The 27,308-nt window shown below is 33.9% G+C and overlaps 2 protein-coding genes across 4 annotated transcripts; both read right to left on the bottom strand.

Annotated features, from left to right (window-relative positions):
* Positions 1–55: 55 nt before the first annotated feature.
* LOC143452923 (uncharacterized) lies at positions 56–7,895 on the bottom strand. Of its 2 annotated transcripts, none has more exons than XM_076954069.1 (14): positions 7,805–7,895; positions 7,573–7,721; positions 7,280–7,382; positions 7,030–7,095; positions 6,746–6,864; positions 6,044–6,158; positions 5,385–5,508; positions 4,069–4,211; positions 3,833–4,001; positions 3,146–3,308; positions 2,726–2,884; positions 833–986; positions 426–606; positions 56–284 (listed from the first exon to the last, which is right to left on the bottom strand). In XM_076954069.1, exons 1-14 carry the CDS (start codon positions 7,878–7,880, stop codon positions 65–67), a joined length of 1,941 nt encoding a protein of 646 aa, XP_076810184.1. In that variant the 5' UTR covers positions 7,881–7,895; the 3' UTR covers positions 56–64. The 2 variants fall into 2 exon arrangements, with proteins under 2 accessions (XP_076810184.1, XP_076810185.1); XM_076954070.1 differs by having other exon boundaries at positions 6,746–6,861.
* A 1,787-nt stretch (positions 7,896–9,682) lies between these two features.
* LOC143452921 (uncharacterized) lies at positions 9,683–26,477 on the bottom strand. 2 transcript variants are annotated; one of them, XR_013115119.1, is made up of 29 exons: positions 26,202–26,477; positions 25,970–26,118; positions 25,669–25,771; positions 25,421–25,486; positions 25,142–25,260; positions 24,415–24,529; positions 23,756–23,879; positions 22,335–22,477; positions 22,099–22,267; positions 21,190–21,352; positions 19,608–19,766; positions 18,478–18,607; positions 18,129–18,309; positions 17,862–18,045; positions 16,381–16,581; positions 16,037–16,198; positions 14,676–14,882; positions 13,630–13,749; positions 13,440–13,516; positions 13,218–13,379; positions 12,995–13,094; positions 12,524–12,645; positions 12,073–12,196; positions 11,618–11,773; positions 11,227–11,402; positions 10,608–10,797; positions 10,330–10,496; positions 10,079–10,227; positions 9,683–9,929 (listed from the first exon to the last, which is right to left on the bottom strand). XR_013115119.1 is itself a non-coding variant. In XM_076954068.1 (28 exons), the coding sequence occupies exons 1-28, from the start codon at positions 26,308–26,310 to the stop codon at positions 10,161–10,163; spliced, it is 3,945 nt and encodes a 1,314-aa protein (XP_076810183.1). In that variant the 5' UTR covers positions 26,311–26,477; the 3' UTR covers positions 9,683–10,160. The 2 variants fall into 2 exon arrangements, 1 of the variants encoding a protein (XP_076810183.1); XM_076954068.1 differs by having other exon boundaries at positions 9,683–10,227.
* Positions 26,478–27,308: the final 831 nt, after the last annotated feature.

The raw sequence follows: 27,308 nt of genomic DNA, 5'->3' as shown, positions 1-27,308 counted from the left end.
AAGTTCCAAGTTAAATACAATAAAAGAGGCTTAAATCTTAAAAAATATCAACAATTTTTAAATTTTATAAATGCTTTTTTGCATATTTAAGGCGAGCCTTCTTTGGAAGTGGGTAAATTTTGAAAGCATCCAAAGCCGATTCTCCAATTGGGCCATTTCTTCCACGACCATTGTTGCTGCAGTCAATAAAAGGAAGGGCGCAATTTTTTCGATCACGCCACCTTGAAGCTTTGTAGCATGATTCTTCGCTGCAACCTCTTCCGCACCCTCCGCTTCCGCCATATCTGTGCCGTTCACATTTTAGAAAAAAAGATATAAAAGAGTTAATAAAAAAATAGAACAATGTCAAAAGGATAAAAACTTTAATTGATACCTGAAAAGTTAAATTCTACATTTACTGTGCAGGACACGAACAATTAACTTACCCGCCTCTCCCGCCATAGCCGTGTTCAGCCGGGGATCCCCCTTTACCTGGACGTTGAGTCACTTTAAGTGATCCCAAAACAAATTGAGTGTTGAGAGTTACTTTTTCTGCGTGGCCACCGCGACCTGCTAGTCCAGCTTTGCGGCCATCGACACCTCTCCCACCTCGTTGTCCAACTAACCCTGTTGTGAAGTAAAAGTTGTCATGTTTTAATTTTTTTTGTGTTTTTAAAGCAACTTCATTCAAAAGACAATAAAGAAAAACACGAAAATCTATCTCTGTTATTTCATTAAAAGCCGCTCAAAACAAGCAAAAATTATATGCACCAAACGTGGTGAAAACTAAAAATGACAATTTATGCGTTAAATTATTTGCAAGTATAACCATGCAGTAAGTTGAAATGTATACCTTTTGCGACAACGCATTTGAACGCACGCCAGAATGGAATAGCGTTTCCCTGCATGTCATAGTGCATTTTCTCTACCCAAAGTGATTTACCAATCTTCCCAACCTCACCAGCCGGTCCGTCACTCCCATTTTCTCCAAAATTACCATCGTTTGCCTAAAAAGTATTGGTCCTACCCGATTAGATATCAGACAATTTTTTTTCTAAACAGCGAATCTTAAATAATGTAACAAAATGTATGGTATATCGTATAACGGAAAACAAGCGAATTTGGTTACATTATGTTTTCTTTTGTAAGATATAAAATTCAAAATTTAATATTCTGCGTAATTAAAGATTTAAGATGTTATAATAATATCCATTTGTTTTTCTTCCGTATGGTACATTTAAGCAGCTACATTTTGACCTGATTGTAAAATTGGCAAATTGAAAAAACTGTTTGTCAACTTAAAAATTGAACACCAAACACTATACGTATGATACCATGCATTTAAGACTACACATTAAGCTATAAGTCTTGAAAAAAATATATTGAAGATCTGATTGCATTAATGCCAATTTTGAAAACCCAATTACAAAATGTTTAAAACAAGTGCTGTGAAATTATTTAAACAATTGATTAATGACGGCGCGTACAGAACAAACATGTAAGCGTGACAATATGATTTTCACGTATGATGATTGATGATGAATTGATGATGTCAGATGATAATATTATTTTCACACAATCAGTTTCACATATAATGACATCAATGAAGAGTAAAAGAGGAAAAGCATGAAGACGGTTTAATGCGTGTAGCTATACAGGTACTCTTATATAATCTGTGGTGGGATTGAGTCCATGGAAAAACAGAATATTGTTGCGAAAAAAAGCGCAACTAGGCTTTATATTCTATATGCATACTTGTCGTAATCCGGACAGGGGTCAGCGTTTTGTTTCTATTGTTTTTGCATGTCCGCTCCTAAGTCACCGTATATGAGCTGGATAAAGAGATTTCCGGATTATTTGGCAAGATGCACGAGAAGAAATTGGTACAACAGAGTTTTCGAATATATTAGAGCCGGATTCCGTTTTAAGTGGGTCCGACTGAACGCAGTCTGACTGTACTTGCAAGTAGCGTGGCTTCGAGGCCGGTGTTAGGCTAATGCGAGCGATTCGACTGCGAAGGGTCCTTCGCTTTTCAGGGCCCGCGCTGCTTAGCACCAAAATGATGTAATAATAATTTAGCTTTAATTTTGCGCAAATCACAGTTTTAATTCTCAATTTGTTCTCGAAAGGGAATGTTTTGGTGAAAAAATTCCACGAAGCAAAGCTTTGATGAGAGCTGATTTGTTAAGAGTTGGTATTATTATTACATCATCAAGTTATTTAAAATCGACAAGAGGCCTCGCAACCATTTTTGCGTCTGGCCCGGCGCCTGCTAAAGCCAACCAACCCAGCGTGGCCTTCACAGGGAAAATATACTGTGATCTTCTGAAATGAGTAGAGAGCCGAGCACGCCAATCACTCAGCCACTGATCCTAAGATCAATTGATGATTTCCTGAAACGTTTTTGTATACGTTTGGGAAATGTAGGCTTAGCTGATGGTTATTTGAGTATATCAAGATTTGTTAATCACTGTAGGCGTCTAGCCTTAATGAAATTGTCCGTTGAAATTTTCCTTCGTACTGTTTTGGTGTATCTAATATTTTGCATCATACATATGCCATCAAAATATCTTAAATGTTATTGCTAACACAACATTGACCAAATTGATCTATAAGCATTTTTCCAGTAGCAAAAGAATGAATAACACATTATAGTGTAACAGAACTGAGGTTTGAAACATTTATATATAACTTCGAAATGTACTTTTCAACATAATTACTGAATAACAATATTTAGGTTTTTTACCGCACTAATAATTTCTACGTGACCCTCAACTTTTTGTACATGAATCTCAACCAGTGGGCTAGCAATTCCATTTTTTCCATTCGCGCCGTCCAAATAGGTTTCCGCTTTGTCAAGATAGATACACCTTGACTCTATAATTTGTTCGCATATTTGCGGAGCCTGTATACAGATGACATTGCATATAGTTTTTATTTATAACTTACCAAAAGGTCACTTTGATCCGACAAGTACCGGTTTGCTTAAAATTTTAATTGATATTTTGCATTTCAACAAAAACTTTGTTTAACTTTAACGTTGACCTGTCAAAAGACTTCTCCGTGCACTTTATAACGTGCATTATTTGTTATTGTGAGAAACATTAAAAAATTTAAAACTGACAAACTTGTAACAGACAAATAAAACTCACGTAGACAAAGTTACCTTAAATGTTAATGTCTTTCTATTAGAAATAAATTTACGAGCATGGATTGTAATTTTTTTAAGCCCTTGCATTGTAACATCAAAATCAAGATAAACACAATCTCCTCGAAGAGAAACTTGATAAAGCTCTTCTGCGTTGGTAGTCTGATTTAGGGGAAATTTTCTTTATAAAAAGGAAGTTTTCAGATTATAATCAGCAAATTTAAATTCAAGAAACTATAATAGCCTAAAAGTTTAAGAGAAAGATGCAAGCAATAACAAGTTAAAATAAAACGGAATAAGAACTTAACAAGAACTACTGTAAAGCGATAAAGATATTCAAATCAAACTTTAATCATCCAAAATCAAAATATGGTAAATTGCATTTATTCAGTTTACAAATTGTTGTAAAACACATGCATCTAAAACTAAGAATTGCCCAATTTTAGCAGTTATACATAGGACTAAACATAAAACATAGGACTACTTAAACGGTTTCATTAGTTATATGAATGGCTACGTTAGACTTTGTTATCAATCTATTTAATGCAAGAAATTTTGCTTGAAAATCTGCAATTGTCTCTAAAAGTCAGAACATTTTAACATCTTCATAATTTTTCTAATAGATTTTCTTATTTAAGCAAACATGCACCGTCATTTATCATTGCAATATAACAAAGTATACATTATTGATGAGAAGACATTTACCTATTTGTAGCTTCATGTAACATTTGACGAACAACGCTAAAGTGAATATCTCTTCCGAAAATATCAAAAACGTTTTTAGACGTTTCTGTAATCGTTGGTGTAGTCAGCCAAGTAATTGGTGGAATGTCAACAATACTTGAATAGTTTCCGTTGCCCACCATTTTTGTCACTGAAAAAGCGCAACTCAATAAGGTAAAAAGGACTGTTGTGTTTGGTGAATGTAACTTCCTACTTACCGTACTCTGAGTTTGCCTTTTGATGTACACTCCAGTATAGTTGAAGAGAATGGTTTTCGTTAAAATCAGATGCATTCAAGTTTCTAATTGTGAAGGTGAAACCAATATTCGATGAGGATCTGATGTTGACTTTGTAACGCTTTCTGCAAATAGAAAATTTTGAAGAACTTATGCATAAAATAAGCAAGAATAATGTTTTTTCTTCATACATTTTTTCAAAATAGTTTCCTTTTCCTACTTTCGTTTCTTTCGAAAATGCTTCGAAGATGACTACCTTACTTTGTTGTTATATAAACATACTGTACCTTACTCCAAACCTATACAGCCTATATGGCTTATACACATACATATATATATAGTATATGCACTATGTCTGTAAATTTATTTATATTATTATTACGCCGAGCTTCGTATACCAATATACTGTAGCCTACATGTTTGTGCTTTCGGTTTGGCTCCATTTTGCTCAGCGAGACTGGCAGACTACATCGGAAATGCATTCTATTAGCGGCAAACTACCCACCTAGAAGCTAGCGGTAACTATTAAGTGAACTTGCACATCCTCTCAACGGTGAAGGCGCTTCTTTTTACGTTGAATAGGTTATAGCTTATTACCAGTAGCTGTTAACACTTCTTGTGTTTCTATGCTTTGCCCAAAGCTGCAACGTCCTATCATATGGAAAATATCGGATGCTAGCGGAGCTAAGATTGACAAACCTCAAATTGTAGATAGTAATTAATACTTATCCAACATACCTCCCCTTTCCGAATAAAAGAAAAAGTTAGGACAAATGACATTACGTATGCTGCTTTCTGCTGAGACCTAGGAATAGCCAGGGAAGTGACAAGGTTTACCATCAGATTACATTGGTCGCCCCCAAGACTCCGGCTGATAAATCTTGTCTGGATTTAGCCTACTCTCTAAACCTTTGTTATCCCATGCAACCAACAAAGCAGTTAGGTTATTTGAAACCATAGTTGACACTCCGGGAAGGTGCTACCACTCCGAGCCAAAGTGGACCAAGGAGTGATGCAGATTAGTGGCCACCCTGCTGAGGTTATCCCAAGAACGTCAGCCTTCCTAGCTTGGAGACATTACCACTGTTTATAATTTAACTTTTTGCTTAGTACCCAATAACGATTCCAGGAAATATATACAAAGTTTTTTTATGAAAGTTTTCTTTGCGAAATTCCTAATCCTTCCCATGAAATTCTTACCATATACTTATATCTTTTTCCATGACTAAACTGTGCTATATAGCACAAACTATACAGGTCTACAATGACTATAGCCTAACTTATTCTGTGGATATCACCTGGGAATCAGGTTTGTTGGTGATCTTGCCCAAGCATAAACTTCAGGAATGTGCTCGTAGCGTTGGTAGAAAGTAACCTTGCCGTGCCGTAGTCCAGGTAAAGATGATGGTGGAACCACAGTCACTGCAACAAGTTTTTTACATATAAGTTAACTTCACAGGTTTATTCATTTAAAAATTTTATTTTACAACTTTAGTGACTTGGATTTCACAAGATATTTTAATTCAAACCACCGCGTTTATTGGAGTATTAGTTGCACTACTTTGCATACCAAACAGTTTTAAAGAAGTATATAGGATGTGAATTTGGAGTTAACAAAGAAGAGAACAATTTAAAGGTTAAATTAGGTATGTTCAAAATGGTACTTTTGCAAATAAAACCTGTTGGTAACTTTTTGTATCATTTTTTAATTTTAGAGGTGCGAATTATATGTGAATAAATATAGAAACTAATAAAGTATGCAGACCCTTTAATGATACTACTCAGATATTATTTCGTGCTGGCAACTTTTTAAAAACGTTTTTGTTTTTTCCATTTATGGTATAGCATCTAAGTATAAGACTACAAAGCATGAAAAGCGTGCATTTCTTCAACATATAACGTTTCAAACGTTCTGCAATCAATCATCTTCAATTTTGATTTAATTTATTAAACTTACTTGACGGCATGTCTCTAGTTTTCCATTGAAAACTCAGCGAAGAATCCCACGGCCCTCGATTAAGACTAACTTTTGTAATGATGACATCAAAACCCATCAAGTCGACGGTTGTAACCTGGGCATAATTTAAAATAATTTAATAATTAAAAGCGGTTTGGGCGGATGTTTTTGAAAACCGAACCGGAACCAGAACCCAATGTCTTAAATTTGTCTGAATCCAAACACAATATGCATCATTGAAGACTATCAGAAAAAACGAATCAGAGTCAAATCTTTCTCAATCTTAACAATTTTTTAGTAACTTCACCAAGAGGTTAACGAAGGAAGGAAAACGTGTTTGCTTTGACTATTTAAAAACGTAAGAATGTTCAATTACGAAATACTCATTTATGATAAAATGTCTTGTGCTAATGAGTTGCTACTTGGTCAACGTAGTTGAACAAATTGAAATAAAGGATTAGTTGTATAATGTCATTTGAATCCGTAGCGAACCTTATATTAACATGCTTGCTGAACTTAAACCTGAAGTGGAACATATATGTGGACCCGATGCAAATCTGTACCGCAGAGGGATTGGTAAAATCAAAATTTTAAAACCTAAACCTGGAGCTAAAATCGTTTTTCACTGCGGTTCGATTTCCTGTCTGAGACAACTATTGTATATACATAGCTGCATATATAGAAGAAATTCTGCAAATAAACCTTTGCAATATAATTATTGTCTCTTCTTCCTTTCACACGAAACCAAGCATCAACCATCGGTACTCTGGTGCACCTGACCGAGGGTGGAAAATTTACTCGCTTCATTATGAAAGCCGCTGCTGTTAGTAATGCAAAATACAAAAAAGTTTAAATCGTTTCTATAGGATATCTGCTTTACTTTCTCTAGCATATTGTCAAAACATTTTTAATACTGATTATATTGCTATTTTTGTAATATTAATAAAATATTCTTATTAAAAATGATTCAGTCAATTATCACTTGCCGTTGTATCTCCGTCTATTGTTTTCAGCAGAGTTATCTTGTACCGACTTAACCATAGAACATGCAACTAAAAGTTTACAAAAGTGAGTTAAGCTTGATAGTTGCACAAAACCGAACACATGTTGAAAGCTACAACCAATAAATAAAAAATATAAGCAAGTGTAATTATTATAGAAACTAAATAAGTTTCTTACTTTATACTTATACTGAACAATTATCCTTACAACTCAAACCATATCTTAATATCATACTTGTTGCTTCCCAATGAAGTGTAAGTGAAGTATTCCAGCCACGAGAAAATATGTCATAACGATTTACGGTCACATTAAAACAGAATAAATCAATTCTAGTCACCTGGAAGAAATAAGGGTACCAGTAAATTTTGACATCATATTTGGCGCGGTAAAGCATTATGGTTGAACACTGCTACTCTTCAAACAAACATTTTCTTGAAAGTAGACTTAGTTTTCTTCAAAAACACCAAACTCGATTTATATATATATTGTATATCTAAGAATATTAATAATACTAAGAAACAACAAACCTTTGCTCCGAAAATCCCATAATCTATTGACCTTTCACGAGCCCATACAAAAACATATGGCACATTTGAGAATGACACCGCAGATGGAAAAGTAACGACCAACGAAGCGGAACTTGAATAAGAAGGTCCGATGTTTAGTGAACCGTTAACTAATTCAAAAATACAAAAAATTTAAAATATATAAGAAGATTGGCTTATTTCAAACATGGCTAAATTTTTGTATATCCCAAACCTTCGCATTGCTTGGCAGTTGCAAGAGAAGCATTCACAAACAAGCCCACTAGCAGCATGGTAAACAATGAATTCATATTATTTACTACACGTTTTTGACAAAACTATAGTTGAATAAAGGCAGAATTAGACATATTTTTCTCATAAGGCACTGTTGCTCGTTTATTTCCTCAAAACGTACAGGGCTGGGACATAAACATCGAACAATACTAGCATTGTTGGCTAATACTGGTAAATAATAAAGATAACACTGCTAGCTCAAAGTAAAACTTTTGAAGCTTTGTAGTACTTTATAACTAGTGTTTGTACATAGTCTGTTTTGTATAATCTCATGAAATTTTACTTGTTTGCTTTGTATCAGCTTAAAAATGATTTGTGTGCAATGTGGCAAGCTTCTTATAAACGCACGATGCACACAAATCCGCTTGCATTAGCTTGAGTAGCCTTTAACATTATTCTGTAGGTATATCTGGGATACTAATCTTGGTTAGATAGTTCCTTTTACTCTGATCCAGTTTTTTGCAAACACTGAAGCAACGATGAAAATACAAAATTGTTATAAGCGTATCTTTCTTGCAATGATCTGAAGCACTGCAGACAACGTATATTTGAAGTTTCCAGCCAAAATATTGCGTGCCACAGTTGCTTCAGTTATATTTGCTTGCCTCGTTCAGGATGCAATTAAAAAAATTAGTTCGAGAATGCATTCGTACAACTTCCTGATTCGAAACTACGTAAAAAGTTGTTATTGTTACATATCATTATAATAGCGACAATAACCAAAAGGAATAGGCTCGAATAGTTTGTACGTTCAAAAATGTCAATAGTGTTGACATTTTGAAACTATCGCACCCATTTAATTCTTTTTTGAAGGTATAGGTAATAATTAGGGCAACCAGTTTTTTGACCTAAAAAGTTTAAATTTTGACCTCATTTTGAAAAACGCTATACTGATAGTCTCTACACTGTCTACAGCAACTTTCTAATCTAAAGCTGCATTTAAAATTGACAAAATGCTTTTCTAGTGTTGACTTTTTTTCCTTTCTGCGTATTAAGATTGACAACTTGCAGTTTCAAATGCAATGCCGTCACATCGTGACGTCACAAGATGCGCTGAAAAGCCTTCCCTCTCTTTGTGGCTTTGGTTCTAAGTAAAATTTGCGGCACTGGAATTGTTTGCGGTACAAGAAAAGAGAAAAACGGAAGAATAATATTACAAAATGGTTACAAAATTACAAGTTTAATAGATTTTGACCTAAAAAGAAAACCTAAAAAAACAATTTGACCGTATTTTGACCTAACGTAACATTTTGACTTCATTTGACCTAATAACTTCTATACCACACGTCGTACAAAGCTGAAATTTGTTTTGTGCATGTTTGATAACATTCTGGGCAGGTTAAAAAAATTGACCATATTGACTTTTGGTTGCCCTAGTAATAATATGCTCTTAAAAATCTGCTTGAAATAATGTTATCTATATGGAAACATTAAACCAAAGTTAAACCATTTTCGGTCTTTTCTTCTAGTTTCTTTCAAAACTTATCTTTTGTTTGCTAAGGAACGTGTGTGTTGGACTTGAGTAAAAGGAACACGAACTTGCGCCTAATTTTTTATCCACGATTTAACTTCGCCAGTTTCAAAGCTATACGTAAGAACTATACAGCTAAGTAGCCATGTCTCAAGCCTTCATGATCGTTTTGGGTTCTTTAAAATTTCAGCTTTCATATGAAGTGGTTTTTGGTAGAGACTATTTTTCACTTTGGGATACAACATAAGAATTACCCAAAGTAGCCTAAACGATTAGACAAAAATATATAATTCTCCTTGATATAGACATGTAATTCATTACATGTTCGTACGAAAGTACATCAATATATGTGATAATTGCAAGTTTTTATTGCGATGAAGTTTAGCGTGTAAGGAACAACAAATTATATTACAAACTTTTGGTTGCTTCATACAAGACACAATTAATGTATAAAAGTAGTTATTGCGAATCGCCATAGGCTGTAAAAGAAAGTGTCTGCGGAATAAGAAATCACTTTTAAACGTTTATACTCAGACCGGATTCGGACTTTGTTAAAACCTGTAGCTATTTATTGCGATCCAAATTCTAAATGACTTTTAGTAAAACGCAAGTAGCCATATAGGTTATTACTTTTATAAGTATATCGTTATAAAGTATTTCGTTTAGCCTAATTATACAACATTATCCGATAAAGATTATATCCTGGCATCACAAAGTCAGTTTTGTGAAACATTATAAATGACTAGACGACTATATGAAAAATGCAATGAATTTATGTCCACTGATATATTTTGATGAAATGTAAATAATTCTTTTTTGTAAAGACTCAGTTTGGCGGAGACGGGTAATCACTCCAAGCTCTGATCTTCATGAATATTCGTACGTTCTCAAATCTGTAAAAATATCAATCAAAACTTCCATCGTGATAACGATATCAAATCAATAATTTGTAGGCTTGATCTAAATCTCAGAAAGAATGAAAAAGTTCGTTTAACCTCGTAAAATCCAGATCTCGACAGTTCGTCCCAGAAACATGACGGTGGCATTGAAGTCTTCGTCTTCTCGGGACTGTGATAGTGTAAGTGGCGTATGGGCTTTTACATAGCTGGCCACCGAAGAAGTCCTGCGCTCTGGTATAATCGTGACAAAATCTATTCCCTTCCTGGTTTTAACAGGAAAACAAAAGAAAAAACGTTGTCATTATAGTAAGACATTCGGGGGAGTAAAAAACGCAATAAAGATTTCATAATTGTATATATCAAAAAGCACTTACAGACTGTTCAAATTTTTCGTTCAGCGAAGGGTCTAGAATCGATGTTACAAGTTGGTTTTTGTTGAAGTATACCACGTGACCACCAGCAATGTTTTCCGGCTTTTGTTGATAACGCACAACTGTCGTGTTCCCGTCCGAAAGCGGAAGCAAGAAATAAGAGTCACCCATGTGAGCAACTTTGACGTAAATTCTGTAAGTGATACGTATACAAACAAGGTATGAAAAACATGAACAGCATGCGCTATACAAATATACGGTACAACAAACGTTGTTATCAAAACATGTGATAGGGTAAGGTCCTCATGTAGTATAACGAGATAACTTGTAGCTTGCCAAGAAAGTACACGATCATTTAAGTAACGTACATAGCATATAATAACAATATTAATAATAATAATAATAATGAGATTATAGTGAATAAAAGATTGCTTAATAAAAGCAAAGGTTAATTCTTACTATCACTGTAAGCACCACAGAAAAATACACAAAGCGCAATAAAATTGTAGAAAGGTGCAAATATATATATAAAAGTAGTCTGGGTTAAAAATGAGGTCCTAAATGTGGCATCAATCGTCGAACACCAACAGACTGTATACATATGCGCTATAGATATACTCGCCTAGAAGAAACTGTTGGTGGCTGTGCTGAACCATTCACTTCGACGTATATAGAAATGAGACGTGCGTTGTAGCAGGAAACGCAACCCGTAGTTGCTGCATTACTTGGGTCAAGGTCAAGGTGAACTACGAACCTTCCCTTCTTACGAAGCAAAGCAAACAACTTGGGATAAGTTGCCTGACACAAAAAATAACAAAAATTAATTATGCGATGTAAGATTTAATAGATTTTAACAATAACGTCTATCGGTAAAATGCTTTTTAAATCAATAGAAAATAGTAAAGGATCATATTAGAAATTCTATTTAAAATTATGTGATTCACTTTAAAATCTTCTCGGCATTTTAAGTCAAATACAGTTCGTATAAAAAACTAATCTCAAACTTTACTAACGTAGTCAAATTCTCGTAGAAGCGTATATGTGTGTGAGCCTGCCCCAGACGTTGTGGAAATCGCATTAAGGAATCTATTCCTTTCACTTTCAAGTCTTTGCTTGATTTGTTCAAAGTGGAACATTCCGTTCAGGGAGCCAAGGTTTGATATGAAAGGCTAAATCGTTAAAGATAAAATTTGTAATAATGAGCAGCAAAAACTGCATAAAAATTTTCCAGAACTTGCATTTAGATCAAGAAAATACAAATGTCCAGTAGTAGAAGATAATATTGCTCAGTATATTATTTCAAATTTTCACGTTTTATTGTGTAACGTTTATGTTTGTTTATATTTCGTTTATTTAATATGCGATGTTAAAACTATGCCTATAAATTTGAACACCTGTACCTTTTTATGTTTAATTAATTTGACATATGCTTATATTATAACAGTTTTACATGTTTCATTTAACTTACCAAGTCGCCGTAAACGTTATCGTAATTAACTAGAGCATCAAACTTCCACAAACTCATGAACTGGTAAGCTTTGGCAAGTTCATACAACGAACGTGTAATCATGATTTCGTGTTCTTGATACAAACTTAAAAAGAAAATCAATAAAATATTTGCATAGCCTATTGCCCTATACTATATGAAATAGTAGGCTATGAGTTTGAAGTAAGTAAGTTCTATAACTTAAAAACACCTAACCTATAAAAAAGGTATTAAACGAATATATAATAATATTTATATAGTATATGCATAAACTACAATTACATAAATCACTGTAAAAAACACAGCACAAAGTCTTCAATCGTTTACATGCACAAACGTTTGCATTTATATACTCAGCGACATGAAAATCAATATAAAATGCAATATACCATCAATATGCAATTTTGGATAGAAATATACAGTAGAACTTTACCTGAAAACTAGTTCAGTAAATTTTCGTTTAACAGACATAGGGATATCGTCTATTGTCGAATGCAATGCATTGTCCATATCGCTCTTCCATTGAGTTGCCACATCAAGTTTATGTGAAATTTCCTTTGAAACGTAACATTATTATTAATATAGTGTATATCGTAACAGTTCTATAGTTAATATAGTTCAACACACATGTTCTTTGTGTTCAAATATATAGAGTGCCTCCAAGGTTTTGAAGCTCAGCTGAAATTATCAATATCTTTATTAGTAGATTAGATTGCCATCATTGATTTGATATTTGGAATAAAAAAAGAAATCATTATTCGTGCAGTCTATGATATTCAAACATTTTTGTCTAACTGAACCTTATTTTATTTGTTGCACCCTGCAGTGAAAAGTGATCTAACAATATACTTCAAAAGTAATTGTTTTACAAGAATTTTGTAGATTATGCTGAAAGTAATTTTACCTTAAGTTGTACTTCAAGATCAATAATTTTGTTAATAAGAGTAATTCGTAAATCACCATCCCGGAAAAAGTCGTCTAAGACCGTTTCCAAACTTTTAACCTGTTGAAAAATGCGTATAAATGATAAAATTCATGGTATGGAAAAATGTAATTATTTGTACGAATTTGTAATCGTTTCTTTTTTTGGTATATAAAAAACATTCAATTATGCAAAATAACTTTCCATCTTGCTTTTATGCTCTCTGTCAAATAGGCATCCGAGTTCCAATAATAATTTTCCTCTGTTTTTTCCGAGTTTACTTCGCATAATCTCTGGCACCGCCGATACATCCATAGTTGAGAAGTCAATATTTTTCATCTTTCCATACGCGGCTGCAAAGTTTAACCTACCAAACAAATTATCTGTATTTAAATGCAATTAAGATTAACTTATATTGATTTCCAACCTTGTTTGCAGAGTAGATTTAGCTTCATCTAATGTTGGTGTCGAACATCCTTGAGCGCTGTCGAATTTCTGGAATATCTAAAACATACTTATCTTGATTAAGACACTCCTCAAATTAAACTTTGTCATGAAAAGTGAAATAAATCTGAAATCAAATTAAAGTAAAATTCTTGTAATAAAATCTTGTTTACCCTTATAAAGCTGTCATATGCTAGTTGAGGGTTCTTAGCGATTGGGGAAGTCACGAAACCAAAAAACACGCTGATAAGATCCAAGAAAATATTTCCGATCCTTCTGGAATCTTCTTCATTCTTCGAAAAAAATTAGGTTATTGAAGTAAAAGTATGTTGCATACTTGATTAGAGTCCCGTTGAAGTATAAGACTTAAGATGATCACTGTTCCGGCGCAACGGCACCAATAAAAGGTTGCAATCAGTTCTTTTAATCGGCAACCTGTTTGCCCTTTACAGTACGCATACAGCCTATAGATGGGTTGTATACCAAATTTTGAGTTATTTCACCAGAGTCGGTAGTGGTGAAGCTATAATCAAAAGATCTAAAAAGATTTGGGCTCTGTATAAAGTCGTGACCAAGCCATCGTGAGTCGTGACCAAGCCATCAAACTCGGTTTGCAAGTCAAGTCAAATCTTTTACCGTTTAAGGTTCAAATCAAGTCGAGTATTTTAGTATGCAGTAAAAGTGGCTGGAGTCAGATCGAGTCAATTGGTATATAAGAAACGAGTAAAGTAAAATCGAGTTAATCAATATTCGAAACCATGCATGCAAACAGAAAGCAAAGATTCCATTTCTGTCAATCAAATCATTTAGAGATTTTGCAAAATTTGCTTCATTTGGTTGCACCGTACGCATTCGTAGACAAATAATATCATTTTGAGTTACACTTTAATGTGTTCGGAACTCAAGAAAAATATTCGTTTTACCTTAAATGTTGAAACGTAATCGAAAAGAACCGACTCAAGTCAAGTCAAGTCATTTCAAATAGTTAATTGATTCAAGTCGAGTAAGTATTTTCTTAGAAAGCGAATCGTGTTAAGTCAAGTCTTTGAAAAAAGTGACTCGAGCCATTACGACCCAGCAAATTTGAGCCTGATTTACGACTACCAGGCTATAAAGACTCGGCTACGAACTGTCAATTAAATCAAATCTTAACCAATAACTTTTATTTTTAATTGTGTAAACAAAAAATTATTTCGTAGTAACGTTAAAACTTAAATACCTTTTCTATTATGACATGTACAGTCAGATTTTTTATTTCCCTTTGTTCTTCCACCATCATTTTCTCTACCTGTCTTACTGATTTGACGTAAAGACTTTTTTCTGTTGCCAGTGCCATTCTTTTGTGTCTCAGTTCGCGTTGAGATTTTGTGAGGTCAACTTTTACGGCATCTTCCATAACTTCTTTGACAAACATCATGTTGTCTATCTAAAATAGTTTTGAACGTTATGAAAAGTTAAGCTTTTTTGTTTCAATGAAAGTAAAGTTATAAGTTTTTCACTCAGATACAAAGTGAATTAAAACAAGTCCTGATTAACGTGAACGTGAACGCGTAAAGTTGGATACCTTGGTTGTTGCTTAAACGTTTACATATTCAAAACAAGAAGTAGGTTGCCTATTATTCTTTTTTAAAACATTTTTATCTATTCGAATATGAAGTTGATTACTTATCTTTGTTAGTTACTTATTCCTTGACGTGTTTGTGTTACGGACTTTGTTCCTCACATGTTGTGTTGTTACTTATCACCGTGTTTTTGCTTGAAGCATTTTTACCAATCAGCACCTTCTACGCGTTTGTTAACTATTTTAATCACGTGATTTGGCACCCTTGTTATATATAAATATTGTGCGCTTTTTAGAGTTTTTAGTCTGAGTCGGCGTCTGGCTGAGACCAATTAAATGTGGCTTTTCGAAGATCATCGGTTTGTTTCATTAGCGTGATAACGCTACAAAGTCTCACAGTTGAAGGTTACTCACAGTTACTCGCAGTTAAAGGTGTCGCGGTTCACCGTAAATGTGAAATTAAGCCTGGCTACATGAACGAGAAAATAATCGTTACATTTGTAGATGCAGTTGATAATGCATAATTAACTGAATAAATAAGATGGGAATTGGTTATTATAATTATGATAAAATGCATGTTTTGTTGTCTTGTACTTTTATATGTTTTCGTTTTTAACGTTTTATACTGAATATATGTAGCTTGCTTGTACGCACATGTATATGCTTGTTATGTATATGTTTGTCGCATTACCCACTCCACGTAGGCCTATAGGGTGTTAGCTTACACAGATTTTTCATTTTTATACCTTTTTGTATACACCGATATGAGATGGAGAATGCACACATTTGAAAAATATTATTCGTTTGTTTAAGTTTAGATTGAAAAATCTCACGTTTTATCAATCGTGTAATCAGTGTACAGAATTGTCCCGATCCCCATTTACGCCTTCCCTCCTCGAGGCAAGGAATGCTCGTTGCAAGTGTTTTTGAATGAGTTCTGCCCGAATTATGTGACAAAAGGTCACATTTATGTCACATAATCCATAGGGCTTAATGTCTTAAATCTATGTGTCTTTAACCTTGTCTTTCACATTGTCGTAAGCCATTTCGTACGTTCTTCCAGCCACCAATAGTTCATTTAGTCTGGTTTTTAGGTAATTCCAACTCAAGTTAGGAGCATAGATTTCATTGTTGCCATAATAATCCAAGCCTCTTTCGAGCAGAGTTTGTCGCCAAGAGGCCTTTGTTACAAGATTGCAAATATGAAAGATTAATAATAATACCATACCCAAGTAACAAGTAATTTATAAGTACTTGTGTCCAGCAAATTATTATTTTTGTAGAATTGAATCAACAATCACTTTAAAAACCACAAGTAGGATGAAAAATATTTTTGCTTTATATTATTGATTGTTTAACTTACCTGCTGATTAAGAGTGGATCCTACGTTAGTAACTGACGCTAAAAAAGAAAAAATATCTAGAGCTTCTTCTTTATTGTTTCTTTGGAAGAGCAACTCTCCTCTGCGGCGAATGAGGTTTAGTAACTCGGTATCGCTGACAAACCATTCTTTTAGATTCCCAACTTGTCGCAAAATAGGTTTCTCGACAATTCCATCTGCTCCCTTTCGACATATAGAAAGTGTCAGGAAAATACCATTGAAAATCTTTAATCAGTTTAATACTAAAGTTTTGTTAATTGTGAACTAAGGCATTCTTATGATTGTGCTTAATGCGCATTTCTGTTAGTCATGCTTTATTCACCTTTCCTAATTTATAAATGCTTGATAAAAGGCAAGTGAAAATACAAGTTTGCCTTTCATCAGAAAACTCAGTTGTCAGTAAGCTAACCGTAAAATTGTTTGTAAATAATACGCGGTGACCATAATGACCACGCAGTGAAATTTTTTCAGTGTTGTTGATATTCGCATTTAGTAACGGTGCCAATTTATGATTAAAATCTTTTACTTTCACAAAAGTTTATTTAAGTTTCAAAAACGAAAGCCATAAGCGATATTAGAGTTTTCCTCTTGACGAAAAATTGAAGAATTAGGAATTTTTGTGACGTTACTTTTTAACCGTAGTAAACCCAATAAACTACACGTGCTCGTGTAATACAGAGACAATGCGATACGAGGCCAGTGCGTTTTGCTGAGACTTGTAGAAAAAACGTAGCAGTATGTCAAGATTATTAGTTAAGCACAATCGAAAATATTTTGCTAAAGGATTGACGACGTATACATTTGGAGCGACTAACATTGACAGAGGATTAGAGATATTTCTTTGACAAAAACGTAACTATTCCGTCGTAAGTAGCTCATGTAGCCTGTTGTTAACGATAGACAGTTAGGTTAGAAAAATGAGTCGAAAAAGTTGATACATGAGTCGCAAAAGGTTAAAGTTCAATTGGATTTAGATTTATACACAAAGGAAGATTTACATTCAGTTAGATTTTTTTGTAACTTCTGAACTATTTAAGTGAGCCTACAATTTTTTACTACAAGTTTGTTTACGAAACCGTAACAACTACGTATAAGTATATAATCGCTAGTGACACACGAACCACAACCGCTATAGGGAGAGGTGCTGGCGCCTTTCACAATGTCACTAACGCTGTCAATCTTTTACAATCGTGAACTCTGGAGCATGCATATTGAATGGATAAAATCGAAGATAAATACCAGAATCCTGCAAATGATTTTAAACTGTGACTCTACAATTATCATCAAGTATTTCTTGATTTGCTGCACACTTGCCTTTTTCCAGACATGTATTTGGCAAAAACTTTTAAAAACTAAAACTTGCATATAAGTTATAATCAAATGGTTTTCTTCTTTACTTAAAACTCTTCTTTAGTTTAAAATCAATTTATTGGCTCAGCACTTGCTTTTAATTTCATACTTACATGTTTCTGCACAGGATAAATGTTGAAACCGTCTAACCCTGCGTCTCCTGGTGGACCAGCTACCCCGTGACTACTGTCGCTACAGTCAGGAAAAGGGACAGTGCACTCGTAACGCGTGCCCCATTTTGACACATCTTCACATGCTTTGCGGCAACCCCTTCCACATCCCCCTTCTCCGCCATATCTGGTATATTTAGTTACAAAATTGAAAAATAATTATCTAAAGAAAGGCAAAATCTTATATAAATTGTCAATTCTGTATCTTGCCCTCTATCTCCTCCGTATCCGTGCTCCGCTGGAGATCCCCCTTTGCCAGGCCGCTGTGTCAATCGAATTAATCCCGCGATATATTGGGTGATAAGAATTACTCTTTTGGATATTCCACCTTTTCCTGGAAGTCCCGCTTTGGCACCGTCTACCCCGTTTCCGCCTCTTAGTCCTGGAAGACCTGTTAGTTTAATGACAGTAATAGTTTCAAAATTAGATTTCCAATTAATGTTTGTAAGGTTTCATGTTTTTTTTTCTAATATAACAACTGTATTTTATCAAAATTAGGATAACTTCGTTATACCTTTGCATTAATGAACAAAAAGTGTAAATAAAACTGTAAGTGTACCTTTCACTATTACACAATTTTTGAGATACCGATGTGGTGTAGTGTCTCCAACAGGAATATTTCTTGCAGTTGGTCCAACCTGACCAGCTGCTCCGTTACCACCACCTTCACCAACAATTCCATCAGTTGCCTAAAAAAATCATGTTTTGACTTTGATGCTTGTAGTGTAACTTGTAGCCAATATTAAAACGTGATTATCACTTACAAGTAAAGCGTTATAAAAAAGAGGCTTGTGGTAATATTAATGTTAGTGTTACAGATTTTATTCTGCCAGGTACGTTTTCTACCGCTTTCACGGCCCATTCAAAACCAACGAGCGTTGCGCAATGCAGCTTGATTGTATTCTCATGAGAGGTTAAACACTCATTTCCGTTTGGGGCTTGAAGTTACGAACAGACATTTAAAATAAGTTAGTTAAACATAATAAAAACAGCAACAGCAGGTCCGAGAGACCAAAGAAGGACAGGTCCTCGCTCTGAACACTCGAACTTAGACTGAATCCAAAGGCCACCTTTTTTCAAGAAGGCAAATATTCACGCCTGAAGCAAATGCGGGACACCAATCGAAAAAGGACACATACTAATTACGCGTTCAACCACATCGAAACACTGAGATGCCAAAAAGAACAAAATCGAATAAGACAGAGGACAAAAAGCAGGGTGATACAACACTAACAAAAAGAAGAGTGGGAAAACACACAAAATACAAATAAACAACAGTGCGAAATATTATTTTGCCACATTAACATACTTAAAAGATCATCCATCATCTACATCATCATTTATACATCGTTCATTTTACACATCATTTCATCACCATATGCAAGACGCACTAACTAAAACATATTCACGTTAATTGGAGAAGATTTCGTTTTGTTAAAAACCTGCTCATCTTGCCCCACATTCTCGTACAATAACTGATGCCATACACTCTGGACATGAATTACAGAAAAGCGACCAAGATATTTTCTTCAGTTTTAAACCTGTTTTCTTATAGTTCTATTTTGACGTTTTAAATTCGGGGTTGCTGAGATACTCATAAATGTTAAAGTCGATAATTTTTTCATATTTCCAAATGTTTTTTAAATTTTCTGAAAATTTTGGTTTAACTGCATAGTACATTCTATATACCTCAGTTCTAAAATTCACATTGCCCACAGTTTGCTTCACATACACCTGAACCAATGGACTGGCAATTCCATGTTTTCCATTAGCACCATCCAAAGAAGTTTCCGCTTTTCCAAGATAAAGACATCTTGATCCTTCAATTTGTTCGCATATTTGAGGTGCCTGCGTTAAACCAAAGCAATTACCTTACTACCAAAATACAATATCTGAAGTAACTTTGAAGGAATAGTAATGCAAACACCTGAAATTGTTTCAACCGAGGCAAAGAAGAATTTATCTTTGCGTTTAGATAGCTATAGTAACTTCAAAAGTATAGATAGATTTCGCTACAGAGCAGGATTCCCTCTTTTGTATAGATTTGAACAGCAGAGAAGGCAGACCGTAGATTATAATAAGAAGATAATGCCACTAATAAATAATATGGAATTTCTTGGGGTTTAAACACGTCAATCGCAAAAATTAGTTCAAAGATTTTATGCATTCTTGATTAATGTACTTTTAGAATCGAAAACAAATGCTTAATTGTATTATAATTTACAAGCACAGTTATTCTATTGGCCTAATATTGTTGCTATAAGCATTACCAAGTTATATATAAAAATAAAAATAACTATATACACTTTATATAGCTATATATACTCCAGGCTTCTCCCTCCAAAAAAGCTTTCGGCACAAATCTTGTTGTTGTGAGGATTTTGTATCGGTTTACGTATGCAAGTTTTTGTGCAAAAACAAAAGTATAGCCCATATACCTTATAGCTTTTGTAATCGGCCAAGACGTAAAACGAATACAAAACTTTGCAAGAATTTTACTGTGACAATATTATACCGTAACTTTGTTATAAAATTAGGGTATTTATTCAAAAAATAATTAAGTTTGTTAAAAATAGCTTTGCTGAGTAGGTTAAAAATACGCTAAACTTGAGTTTACTTTATCGAACATTAACCAATTAGTTCAATATAATGAATCGTTAAAAGTATATCACGAATATAATAAGCAATTATAAAGTTGAGCCTGTTTTAAAGATAACGATGTTCGTTTTTGGTTTGTAAGTACTCTGCATATGACTGTTGCTTTGATTTGACTTATTCTAGGCATGCGTGTGTTCATAATCATGACATTTAGTATTTCTGCTATACATTTATATATAGAAAAAATTTGAATCAAGTAATTTTATGATTAAACTAAGTGTTGATTAATTCAAAATTATGTGTGATTTTCTGAGCATACGAAAGCACAGTATAGACTTATTGTTTTCCTCCCAAGCAAAAAGATTTTAGATTTTTGTTTTTGATCACTTATTGTAGGCTGTATGTTTCAATATATGTTTCTGTGGAATCAAACGGTTCGCTTCATTTGCAATACCCCTTTACAGTACTTATACGTGCGTAATATAATACAATAACAAAACGTTTAATAACAACAAATATAATACGTAATACGTTCAATCAGGTAACTAAATTTCCTACACAATGTTTTGATGATTTTGTGTCTTTGTACGAGCGCAGCACAAAAGATTCAGATTTATATATCTAATACTGAATAAGTCAAATAATATGTTACAGATAACTACCTTTAAATTACCTTTAAAGTTAAATAACTTCCATTGGAAACAAATTTTCGCGCATGAATTGTGAGTTTCTTAAGACCTTGTAGAGTGACATTTTGGTCAAGATAGATGCAATCTCCCCGAAGTGCAACTTCAAACGGTGCTTCAGACTCTGTGGTTTTATTGACTGGAAATATTCTACAAAAAAGCAGAAACTTTTCTCCAACTAGACAAGACTAGAGATGACTTTGCGTAAACGAGACAGTCGTTATAACAATTATCTAATTTGTAAGATCTGTGCAAAAACGAACCACCAATGAATGAATGACACGAATGTCGCATCACATAAAAGAAGTGAGTCAAAGTTTACCGTGAAAACAGGCTTTGAATGTAGCTAAAATTATATTGATAAAGACCTTTCTGCCCTCATAAATCAGGTTATTTTTTGTTTTATTATGACCTCATAAGTTGCGGCTTGCAAGAGCCCCAGCTTTTTCATTTTTCGACAAACCTGAACAAGACTAACTTACCCTACATATTTCTTTTTAAAATTTTTATAAGCGCGAAGTTTATAAGCATATAACTAGGTTAATGTTTTGTTAAAATGTAAGCATATGCTAAACTTTTAAGTAACCACTATTTATTCACACAGGTATTAATAGGTATCTCTGATTTTATATGATTACACGAATCTGTTTTCCAAAAATTTTACTACGGTGTTCAGTCAAGCATTTTAGCAGTGGTCCTCAATATCTTGATGTATTGCACACTATATAATCCTGGTTTTGTAAAAATTTTTACACGAAATTGGTTGAAAACATTCACCCGCCTGTAAAGTCATGCAGCATTTGAGCCATAACGTCAAAGTGATTATCTCTTTTATTACTATTTAATTAAGTATATACTCTAGATTTAGAGTATAGTCTATATGACAAGACATTTACCTATCTGTAGCTTCATGTAACATTTGACGAACAATGCTAAAATGAATATCTCTTCCGAAAATATCAAAAACGTTTTCAGAAGTTTCTGTAATCGTTGGTGTAGTCAGCCAAGTACTTGGTGGAATGTCAACGATACTTGAATAGTTTCCGTGTCCCACCATTTTTGTCACTGAAAAAGGGAAAATTAATAAGGTAAAAAGGACTGTTGTGTTTGGCGAATGTAACTTCCTACTTACCGTACTCTGAGTTTGCCTTTTGGTGAACACTCCAGTGTAGATGAAGGGAATGGTTTTCGTTAAAATCAAATGGATTCAAGTTTCTAATTGTGAAGGTGAAACCAGTATTCGATGCGGATCTGATGTTGACTTTGTAACGCTTTCTGCAAATAAAAAATTTTGTAGAACTTATGCGTGAAATAAGCAATTACAGTGATTTATTCTTTATGCTCTTTTTCAAATTATTTTACTTTTCCCACTTTCGTTTCTTTCGAAAATGCATCGAATATGATTACTTTACTTTGTTGTTACATATAAATATACTGTAGATTACTGCAAACCTATACAGCCTATACAGCTTATACACATACATATATATAATGTATATGCAAAATATCTGTAAAATTACATGTATGATTATAATATACCATATAGCCATCATGCATGCATGTAAACCAGCATACCGTATGTACTGTATGATATTGTAAAAATATATGTGATGCTATTGTTGGCCTCTTTGCCACCATAGGCTTTGAAATCCTTTAAACATATTTGATAAAATTAGAATAAACGCTACAAATAATTTCTGTTGGAGCGTCCTATTTTATGGCTGTGGCGATATGACGGGAAAAAGCATTGTCTGCCGCACGGATCAGATTGATAAGTGTTTAAAATGGTTATGCCCAACTGCGAGGAAGCAGAGCTTTAAAACGACGATTCGACGCATTTCGGTAATAATTTAATACTACCGAGCTCCGTATACCATCATACATGTCCGTGCTTTTCAGTTGGCTCCATTTCAGTCAGCGACAATGGCAGACTTAGCCGGAAATACATTCTATTGCAAACCAGCTTGCCTGAATACTTATCCAACATTTCTCTCCTTTCCGCCTTAAAGAAAAAGTCAGGACAAATGACATGACGTAAACCGGTTTCAGCTGAGCCCCAGGAATAGCCAGGGACGTGACAAGGTCTACCATCGGGTTGCTTTGGTCGCCTCCTAGGCTATGGCTGCTGATTTTTGTCTGGATTTACTGTTTTAACGTAATTTATCCACTGCCATCCACAAAACAGTTAGGCTATTTGAAACATAGTTGGCACTCCGGGAAGGTGCTACCACTCCGAGCCAAAGTGGACCAAGGAGTGATGCTGGCTAGTGGCTAGCCATTGCATGAGGCTATCTCAAGAATGTCAGCCTTCCGAGCTTGGAGACATTACCACTGTTTGTAGTTTAACGTTTTGCCTAGTAACCAGTAACGATTCCAGGAAATATATACAAAGTTTTTTATGAAAGTTTCCTTGCGAAATTCCTAATCCACCCCCTGAATTTCTTACCATATACTTATATCATTTATCTATGAACAACGTGTGTTATATAGCCCACGTAAACAAGCTATACGTGTCTACAATGACTATACCCTAACTTATTCTGTGGATATCACCTGGGAATCAGGTTTGTTGGTGATCTTGCCCAAGCATAAATTTCAAGAATGTGCTCGTAGCGTTGGTAGAAAGTAATCTGGCCTTGCCGTAGTCCAAGTAAAGGCGGTGGTGGAACCACAGTCACTGCAACAAGTTTGTTGACATATAAGTTAACTTTACAGGTTTATTCATTACAAAATTCTATTTTACAACTTTAGTGACTTGGATTTCACAAGACATTTTAATTCAAACCACCACGTTTATTCGAATATTAGTTGCACTTCTTTACCTATCAAACATTTTAGAAGTATATAGGATGTGAATTTGGAGTTAACAAAGAAGAGAACAATTTTAAAGGCTACACTATGAATGTTCAAAATGGTACTTTTGCAAATAAAATCAGTTTAAAACTTTTTGTATCATTTTTTAGTTTTAATGGTGGAACTTATATGTGAATAAATATAGTAATAAATAAAGTATGCAGACACTTTAATGATGCTATTTCGCAGATATTATTTCCCCTTGGCAACTCTGTAAAAACTTTTTTGATTTTTCCATTTATGGTAGCATCTAAGTATCAGACTACAAAGCATGAAAAGCGTGCATTTCTTCAACATATAACATTTCAAACGTTCTGCAATCAATCATCTTCAATTTTGATTTAATTTATTAAACTCACTTGACGGCATGTCTCTAATTTTCCATTGCAAACTCAGCGAAGAATCCCACGGCCCTCGATTAAGCCTAACTTTTGTGATGATGACATCAAATCCCATCAAGTCGACGGTTGTAACCTGGGCATGATTTATAATTAATAATTTAATAATTTAAATCGGTTTGGGCGGATGTTTTTTGAAAACCGAACCGGAACCAAAACTATTGTCTTAAATTTGTCTGAATCCAAACACAATCTGAACCGTTGAAGACTATGAGAAAATAACGAATCAGAGTCGAATCTTTCTCAATCTTAACAATTTTTTAGTAACTTCACCAAAAGGTTAACGAAGGAAGGAAAACTTGTTTGCTTTGACTATTTAAAAACGTAAGAATGTTCAATTACGAAATACTCATTTATGATAAAATGTCTTGTGCTAATGAGTTGCTACTTGGTCAGGGTAATTGAACAAATTGAAATAAAGAATTAGTTGTATAATGTTATTTTAATCCGTAGCAAACCCTATATTAGCATGCTTGCTAAACTTAAACCTGACATATATGTGAACCCGATGCAAATCTGTACCGCAGAGGGATAGGTAAAATCAAAATTTGATTTTTATTTATTTTGTAAAAAAAAAATTAAAACCTAAACGGAGCCAAAATCGTTTTTCACTGCGGTTTGATTTCCTGTCTGAGACAACTATTGTATATTCATAGTTGCATACACAGAAGAAATTCTGCAAATAAACCTTTGCAATATAATTATTGTCTCTTCTTCCTTTCACACGAACCCAAGCATAAACCATCGGTACTCTGGTGTACCTGACCGAGGATGGAAAATTTACTCGTTTCATTATGAAAGCCGTTGCTGTTAATTATGCAAAATAAAAAATAGGTTAAATTTTTTCAATTGGACATCTGCTTTACTTTCTCTAGCATATTATCAAAACATTTCAAACACTGATTGCTATTTTACTAATATTAATAAAATATTCTTATTAAAAATTATTTAGTCAATTATCACTTGCCATTGTATCTCCGTCTATTGTGTTCAGCAGAGTTACCTTGTACCGACTTAACCATAGAACATTCGACTAAAAGTTTACAAAAGTAAGTTAAGCTTGATAGTTGCACAATAAACTGAACACATGTGAACTACAAACGATATTTCAAAAATATAAGAAAATGTAAATATTATAGAAACTAAGTAAGTTTTTTCTCATTAATTACACTGAAGAATTATCCTTGCAACCAAAATCTTTTTTTAATATCTCACTTTGTACTTCCCAATGAAGTGTAAGTGAAGTAATCCAGTCACGAGAAAGTGTGTCATAACGATTTACAGTCACATTAAAACGGAATAAATCAATGCTAGTCACCTGGAAGAAATAAGCGTACCAGTAAATTTTGACATCATTTTTGGCGCGGTAAAGCATTTTGGTTGAACACTGCTACTCTTCAAACAAACTTTTTGTGAAAGTTGACTTAGTTTTCTTCAAAAACACACCAAACTCGATATATATACAAGTACTGTGCATCATAAAGGACTAATAATATCAAGAAATGCAGTAAGTAACCTGTGCTCGGAAAAGTCCATTGTGTTTTGACCTTCCACGAGCCCATACAAAAACATATGGCACATTTGAGAATGACACCGCAGATGGAAAATTAACGACCAATGAAGCTGAACTTGAATGAAAAGGTCCGATGTTTAGTGCACCGTTACCTAATTCAAAAATACAAAAAAATTAAAATATATAAAAAAATCAGCATATTTCAAAATTAGCTAAATCTTTGTGTATGCCAAACCTTTGCATTGCTTGGCAGTTGCAAGATTAGCATACACAAACAAGCCCACCAGTATCATGGAAAACAATGCATCCATATTCTTATGCTGTAGTTTTTTTGACTTAAGCATAGCTGAATGAAGTCAAAGTTTTTTTTAAGTTGTTTATGTATTATCGGTATGAGTATTTAGAATTTATCTGCATGTTCGCCTAATAACAAACTATTAAAAATATTAGCTTAAATAACCAAATATTAAAGTTTTTCGACTTGAATTTTGCATGAATAATATTTTTCTCATAAGGCACTGTTGCTCGTTTATTTCCTTAAGACGTACAGGTCTGACATAAACATTGAACAATACTGGTATTTCTGGTTAATACTGGTAAATGACAAAGCCTAGCACTGCTAGCTCAAAATAAAACCTTTGAAGCTTTTTAGTGTTCTGTAACTAGTATTTGTACAAATTATCTTCTACATAATCTCATAAAAGTTCTAATTGTTTGTTTTGTATCAGCTTAAAAATGATTTGTGTGCAATGTGGCAAGCTTGTTACAAACGCACGATGCACACAAATCCGCTTGCATTAGCTTGAGTAGCCTTAAACATTATTCTGTAGGTATATCTGGGATACTAATCTTGCTTAGATAGTTCATTTTACTCTGATCCAGTTTTCTTCAAACACTGAAGCAACGATGAAAATGCAAAATTGTTATAAGCGTATCTTTATTGCAATGAACTGAAGCACTGTCGAACAACGTATGTCTCAAGTTTCCAGCCGAATAATTGGAGCCACAGTTGCTTCAGTTATATTTGCTTACCAAGTTCAGGATGCAATTAAAACAATTTGTTCGAGTATGCATTCGTACAACTTCCTGATCCGAAACTACGTAAATAATTGCTAACGCTGCAGATCTTTATAATAGTGACCACAACCAAAAGGAATAGACTCGATTATTTTGTAAATTCAAAAATGTCAATTTTGAAACTATCGCACCAATTCAATTCTTTTTCTAAGGTATCGGTAATAATATGCTTTAAAAAATCTGCTTGAAATATTGTTATCTATATGGAAACATTAAACCAAAGTTAACCTTATTCTCACTAGGTGTGGCTTCTCCTGCACACAGT

This window comes from Clavelina lepadiformis, chromosome 4 (genome assembly GCF_947623445.1).
Source record: "Clavelina lepadiformis chromosome 4, kaClaLepa1.1, whole genome shotgun sequence".
Lineage (NCBI taxonomy): Eukaryota > Metazoa > Chordata > Ascidiacea > Aplousobranchia > Clavelinidae > Clavelina > Clavelina lepadiformis.
Note: the sequence above shows the minus strand (reverse complement) of the source record. Positions and strands in the feature narration are given on the sequence as shown.